At 52.3% G+C, this 6993-nt stretch overlaps 1 protein-coding gene across 6 annotated transcripts in view; it reads right to left on the minus strand.

Annotated features, from left to right (window-relative positions):
* Window positions 1-6767, minus strand: part of NPAS3 (neuronal PAS domain protein 3) — a 625871-nt gene extending 619104 nt beyond the window's left edge. For 3 of the 6 annotated variants that reach the window (XM_063333313.1, XM_063333312.1, XM_063333311.1), the window contains exon 1: window positions 2224-2757. In XM_063333313.1, the coding sequence (XP_063189383.1) occupies window positions 2224-2273 (50 nt within the window). In that variant the 5' untranslated portion in view covers window positions 2274-2757. Of the gene's footprint in view, window positions 1-2223; window positions 2758-6219; window positions 6545-6707 lie in introns of those variants that run through there. The other 3 variants (XM_063333310.1, XM_063333309.1, XM_063333307.1) reach the window with 2 other exon arrangements.
* Window positions 6768-6993: the final 226 nt, after the last annotated feature.

The raw sequence follows: 6993 nt of genomic DNA on the forward strand, positions 1-6993 counted from the left end.
TTATACCTAAACTGTTCGGAGCATTGTAAAGAGTGATAACAAAGTGAACCCTAAGGGCAAAAAACAACTGCTTGGACACTAGGCCAAGTTTGTGGCTATTAGTGTTCTAGGAATTTAGACTACTTTTTTCCCCTGAAATGATTACTCCTCCCACTCCCTACAGGGAAAAACTACTCCGATCCAACCTTTAAAATGACAGCATCAGAGCTGAACAAGAAGATGCTATTAAAGGGCATTAAATTAAATACAGTATATCCTCCTACAACTTCAATCAGAATTTCAGACCAAGTGTTATTTAGTTCAGCTCTCAAGTGGAGCAGAATAACAAATCGCGCACTTTGATTTACCTTCTCCGAATGCCAAATGGAGACAGGTGATAAAGAAAGCACTCATGCACAGGCTATGAAGTTTCCCCTAGAAATTAATTCTATCTTCAAGATTCCTATCTCAGAGAAATTCCCAAAATGGCACACAAATATGCTTCTGCTGGAGAGATTACTGAAGCTATTCTGGCAAATACACTTAGCACTAATACAGTACCATTCTCAGAAAGAAGACAGCAGAATTGTGTGTTGGGGGGGACAGGACTTATTGATACAAATTGTTTTTCCAACAAAGAACCCTGCAGGAGAAAAGCCTGCTGCTATAAGTGTTATTAACGCAGAAGAAACGCCTTTGCAGACACTGAAATGGAGATTTTTTTAAAAAATATTTATAGTTGAAGATGAAAATCTGTAAGTTAAGTCATTGACTTCTGAGAATGCACTGTTTTCCCATTACACGTATCTCCAAATTCTGCTACATATCAATATAGCCTTGTCAAAGTGCAACAGTTAATACTAATGCATCTAACACAGATGCACTAACACTTCAGTGGCGAATACGAAATACATGGTTTTCTGATACCGGGCAGCCTGCTTCCTTAGGAAAAATGGCATAGCTATTTAGATAAAATCTGTGGGTTTTGGAAGTTGTACTAGAAATGCTGATCACACTAAAAAATACAAGTTTGAAATTAAGATCAAAATGAGCCTGACTCCCTCGACTTTATTTTTGTTTAAATATTTTTCAGACTTACTTGTGCTGCGAAATATAAAGCGAGTAACACACGATCCAGCTACTTTTAAAGGCTGTCTAAATGTTAATTTCCATTTTTACAACTAACCAGGAACCTTCCTCACCCCTTACCCTCAAGCTCACTTGTAACGCTGTAGGGAAGTGGGGGGGAGGGGGGGGAAGCCCACCCCAAACCCTCTGGCTGCTCTCTCCTTCTTGGGCATACATCTCAACGCAGTGTAGCAACGGAGCTCTGAATACTTTTTGTAAGAATCACAAAGTAACATCACATGAACTTGTACTCTTGTTTCCTACCAGTCACTTCTAGAAAGATTCACTTTACTAGAACAAATCCGCTACGGGCAATTCGTGTCACCGGCACAGCAGATTAATAGCAAGCACTCTCCCCCCCCCAGCCAAAGTGTACGGGGCAGGCGGCGGGCCGGGAAGCAAACGGGGGGTAGCGCGACCCCCCACACAGCCCCCGGCCCCCGGCTCCCTCCCTCCCTCCCTCCCTCCCCGGGCACCGCCGCACCGCCCGGCACCGGCTCCGCTCTGCCCACCCCGGGGGGCGCCGGCACCCTCGGCCCGCCCGGCGGGGCGGGGGGCCGGGCCGGGCCGGGTCGAGCAGCCCCGCGGGGGCAGCTGGCGGCGCGGCCCCCCCCCGCTCCGGCCTAGCCGCACTTGAACCGCACCGGCGGGGCCGGCCCCTCCGCCCGGCAAACCGGGCCTGGCGCGGCGCCCCGCCGCCCCCGGGGCCGCCGAGCGGCGGGGGCCGCCCAGGGGGGTGCGGGGGTGGGGGGGGGGCTCCCGGCTCCGCACACACACACAGACACACACACGCCCGCTCGCCAACGCGCCCCGCCAAGCACCGGCTCCGGCGAGCCGCGGCGGTGCGGCTGCCGGAGCGGGGCTGCTGCTGCGCGGTTCGCCCTGGTGTGTGTGCGTGTGGTGTGGTGTTGTGTGTGTGTGCGTGTGTGTGCGTGCGGCTGGCGGTACGCACTCGGAGGAACTCCCGGTGCCCGGCTGTGCGAGCAGCGGGTGCCGGCGGCAGGTCCCCCCACCCCGCCATGGCAGCCAGCCCCGGCCCCCGGCGGCGGCGGCCCGGCCCGGCCCGGCGCTGCTGCGGCTGCTGCTGCTGCAGGTTCAATAAAGAGAAAGTGTTACCGTTCTCGCCTGGAAGGATCCTGCTGAAAGCTTGGCTTGGTGGGCGCCATCTTCCTGGGATTTTTTTTTTTTTTTTTTTTTTTTCCTCTCCTCTCTCCCTTACTTTTCCCCCTCCTGATGTTGGTGTGTGTTGTGTGTCTAGCAGCAGCAGCGGCGGCAGCAATGGCCCTGGTTAGCCAGGCAGGCTAAGGAAAAGTACTGAGGCCAAAGCATCGCGGGCTCTCACTCCTCCGCGCAGTCCTGGTGCAGGTTGCTTGCTGGCTGGCTGGCTTGCTAGCGCTGCTGCTGCCGCTGCCGCCGTCCATAAGCCGAGGAGCGGAGGGAGCCGGGGCCCCGCCGGCCCCAGAGACATGCCCAGCGCAGGCAGCGGCGGCGGCCGGCGGCGGCGGCGGCGGCGGCGGGGAGGGCGAGCCGCGGCGCAGCCCCGGCGGGCAGCCCGGCCGCTGGCATCGCCCGGCAGGTGCGGCACACACACGCACACACACACGCACACACACACACACACACACGCACACACACTCGCACACACTCACACCCCCGCGCCCGCGGGCCGAGCTACGCGGGGTGCCAGGCCATGGGGCTAGCGGGGCGGGGGCGGGGGAGGGAAGGAGGGGAGTCAGGGATCTCCGGGCTTGACCGCTGTGAAAGTATTTCTGGGCATTTTCCAGCTGCTTCCCCAGCTCCGCTCTCACTCTGCGTGCAGGGGGACACAGCCTCCGCTGCCGGCGCAACAACGCCACTCAGTTGCAGTTTCGCACACTTTCCTCCTCTGGAGTCTGGGCTCCGGCAGGGACGAGGGGCTGAGGGAGGCAGGGACTCCCTCTGCAACTCGGCGGGCGCGGCGGCTGCAAGACCGCGGGCGGGCGGCGTGTCCCCCGTGGGGCTCCCACGGCGGAGGACCGGGCCCCGGCGGGTGCGCGGGCAGGCGGGGCGGGGGGAGGGGGGGGACACGCCGCCGCCGGCCGGGGGATGCGAGCGACCTGCGGCCCGTGGGGCCGTACGCGGGGGTGGCGTGGACGCGGGGGGACCCCACGCACACACAAACACATATCCCCCCAGCCCCCCCCGGGAATGTGCACGCACGTCCTGAGAGTCGGCGCTAGGTAGTGGCGGAATAAAGGGCGTAATGCTGGAAACGTTAACTGAGAGTGATGACCCGCTTTGTTGGGAAAGGGTGTAGCACTTCACGCTGTTTTATTGGAGATTATGAAACTAGTCATGAAATAAAGGAGCGGGGAAAAGAAACCGCTACCTTAATTGTTCCTTCCAGGACATCGGGAAAAACCGAGCGCTGAGAGCTTTTTAAAGGAGAAATCACTCCTTTGCTTTCCATCTCCAAGGTAACTTTGTGGCTGTTCTGCTGCTGCCTTGGAAGTACAGCTTCCTGGGCCTGATCCTGCTCCCAGGGAAAATCCAGCGGGCTTCCGTGGGGAAAGGAGCAAGCCCCGAAAGTCGGGGGTGTGGGGGGGGGGATTTATGCGAGAGAAATGTTTCCGCGACAACTCCAAAAGTTTGGGGTTGATGGGGATGGTAGGGGGTGGGGGGGAGCGCGCGTGTGATCCGCAGTGGAGAACCGGGAGTGGGGGCTGTGGAAGTTCTCCAAGCACCTGGAAGTTTGGCTGCGGGGCGTCTTCCGCGCACCGGGGTCCGGAGGATTTCTTCCCGCAGGAAGCAACCGTCCCGGCGTAACTTTGCACGGAGCGGCCCGGGCCGCCGGGGCAGCCCCAGGGAAGTGGGGAAGAGGGGGGGGGGTGGGGGGAAAGGGGGGATCCGGTGTCCGCACGTGCGCAGCGGGACGGCGGCCGCCGGGACTCGAGTCCCGCGACCCCGCGGCGGCGGCACCTCGGGGGTGTATGGGGAGATGAAGAACTGGAGAGAGGGAGGGTGGGGGGTGTCTAGAAAGTACCACATGCCGTTCCCTGCCGGCAAACCTGTCTCCTCGCCTCCAAAAAAGGGGGGGGGGAAGAAAAAGAAAATAAAAGTTAACAGGTGTCACCTCGACTTTTGCAATAGCATAAGAAGGTGTCGGTGGCTGCTCTATTTTAAGCGTTCCCAGAAAGCACGGAGAAAAATCGTTCGACGTAAAGCACGCTTTTTTGTCGATAATATATAGTCAAAATGTAGAAGAAGTGCAAAAATGTTTCCTCGTGTTAGGTTAGTGTGAGAGACATCCAGACTGGTCTGGGTTCCTATTAGTCAAAGTACCTGGATATCTGCTAAGCACTATTTGGATTAGAGGTGTTAGTAGTTTGTCAGAAAAGTATTGCTTGTATAACTTCTTCCTGATCACAGACTGACATAATCAAACTATTAAACGCGAAGTACTAAAAAATTGCATGCTGCCTTGTCTATATATTTCTGTTTAACTTAAAGTCTCCAGAGGTCTCTTTCATTTGTCTAAAAGCCAATCTGACATTTCTGACCCTTGACTTCCCCACTTCACAGACTAAACTATTGTGATTGCTGCCTGTACTTCCTCGTTAAAGTGTCCGTCAGTTTCCATTGTAATTTAAATATTTTATAAGTGACAAAAATCATACAGAAACCATGAAAAGAAATAAACTTTAATCCATTCTTTATATGTCTCACATTCAAGATTTTATATAAATATATATATATGAAAGATCGGTGTGTTTGCTTGAGCAAAACAAGACTCGTGCTTAGTTTCAAATGTTTCTCAGCTAAGAAAGTGTTTAGGCACCATCAGGGATTATTTCAGGAGTATCAACTTCCTATTAATTTTTCATTTAATAAAACCTACAAAAGTTACCACCAAACGTTTTCTATCATGGGCATCAAAAGGAAAATACATCCTGTGTTTTCAAAAATTGTAGGAAACAACTCAAAGTTGCTGAACAACAAAACAGGCAATGGTCGATTATCTAAATCTGGCTCCTAAACCAATTAAGTTTGAAATATTACGCTGAAACTTCCTATGATTTTTTTTCTTTTACATCATAGAGATATTTAGTTTGGGTATTTGAGATTATACCGCATTTTTCTTAGTATTTAATTTAATGCAATAGTGGAAAGCAAGATACTTGGGACAGTGCCATTTTTATTGCATTTAGAGAAATGTAAATGTTTTGTTCCGATTTTAGCCTACATTTATCTGTTGTCATCTACTTTTTTTTAAGGATACGGCTTCGGTTATAAGCTTATGATGGAGAAAACTAACAGATTCAAACTTCAGGTTTTGCCTCGTAGAAACACAAAGAAATGTCAGGTAATTAATTAAGCTTCATGTTAGTATCAGCACATATCGATGAATTGTTAGGGGGAATGGGGAAGGTCTTTAAACTTCATTATGACTTACTGCCAACTTTCTACGCTTTGCTTCCTAAAGGCGCTCTCTGTGAATTTCCTGCATTTGCATTAGAATGCATTTAAGATGAAAAAAATAACAGTGCTGAGTATACTTATGGTTTCGTGCTATATTTCCCTGTAGTAACAGGTGACATGATAATACTGTTAAACTACAATGTGGAATTGCAAGTGTGCAACCCCAAGTGAAAATTGTTCTCTTTCTTGGTTGAAAGCAAATTATCAATCAGCATACCATGATCAATTATCCCCCTGGCTGCCACACACTGGGATTTGCACAAGGCATTGACATTGAGAAATTCCTCTTTAGAAAGGATGAGCGGACGGGATCCCAAACTTTGCAGCAGCCAAGATATGCTGCCGGGGTCTCACTTTTTTTTTTTCTTACTCTTTTTTTTTTTTCTATTGTTGCTTTCCAGCTCATCCAAGACAAAACTAGGAGATTGTGTTTACTTCTCAGTGCATTTTAAAAGATGCTGTATTTAAAAAAAGAAAAAAGAAAAAACAGAAAAAAAGCCCTTCCCTCCAACCAATCTCCCCCCCAACAAACAGCAAGGAGATTTTTTTTAAAAAAAAAAAAAAGGGAAAACAAAGAAACACAAAAGCACAAAGAAAAAGCAAGTGAGGGAGCCTCAGGAAGAGCCGCACACCCCTCTCCCACTCGGTGCTCACCGTTGTTGGTAGGAGGTGATGCCCTGGACGTTTTGCGGGTTGCCGTTGGCCGCGGCGCCGGCTCGCCCCATGCCCGGCGCCGCCGGCACCCCCCCGGCCGCCCCGCCGGCCGCCGCCGCCGTCACCTGCACGCTGAAATCCGGGAAGATCCTGATCATCCCCGCGGCTCAGCACCCGGCGAGTCTCGGCGAAGAGGTGCAGCAGCAGCGACTCTCCCTCCGGCGGCTGCAGCAGCAGAGCCAGGCACGCTGCAATCCCATTAGTGAGTGGCGGCCACTGTGAGTGAGGAAGGGCGCTTTGATGTGAGCTGCTGGGCTGAGATTGAGAGGAGTTTGGGGGGGCCGGGGGTAAAGGGGGGGTGGGGGGGGGAAGATAGAATTTTACCGAATTGCAAACATGCAACGCGTAAAGATTTGGGGGGGGGTGTGAACGGGGGGGGAGGGTGGAATATCAGACCTACAAAAAAAAAAAAAAGGTATGTCTAATACCACTGGAGCTGTAGATATAAGAGAAAAATCCAAGCTGAGGAGGGACAGGGAGGAGAGAGGGGGGCGCAATTACTTTAGCGGTGCAGTGAAAATGATGAGCAGCAAATGTTGCCTTTTTTCCCTCCTCCTTCTCGTCCCTCCACCCCCCACCCTCCACCCAAAATGCGAGTCTTAGAGGATTTCTCTGTCTCAATGAAGTAATAATAAAGGCGGCTGACCACAGTCTGGGCTAGCGCCAACTGTGCGGGGGGGGAGGGGGAGGAATATCCCTGCTCCCAGAGTCCTG

Source organism: Chroicocephalus ridibundus, chromosome 4, assembly GCF_963924245.1.
Source record: "Chroicocephalus ridibundus chromosome 4, bChrRid1.1, whole genome shotgun sequence".
NCBI lineage: Eukaryota > Metazoa > Chordata > Aves > Charadriiformes > Laridae > Chroicocephalus > Chroicocephalus ridibundus.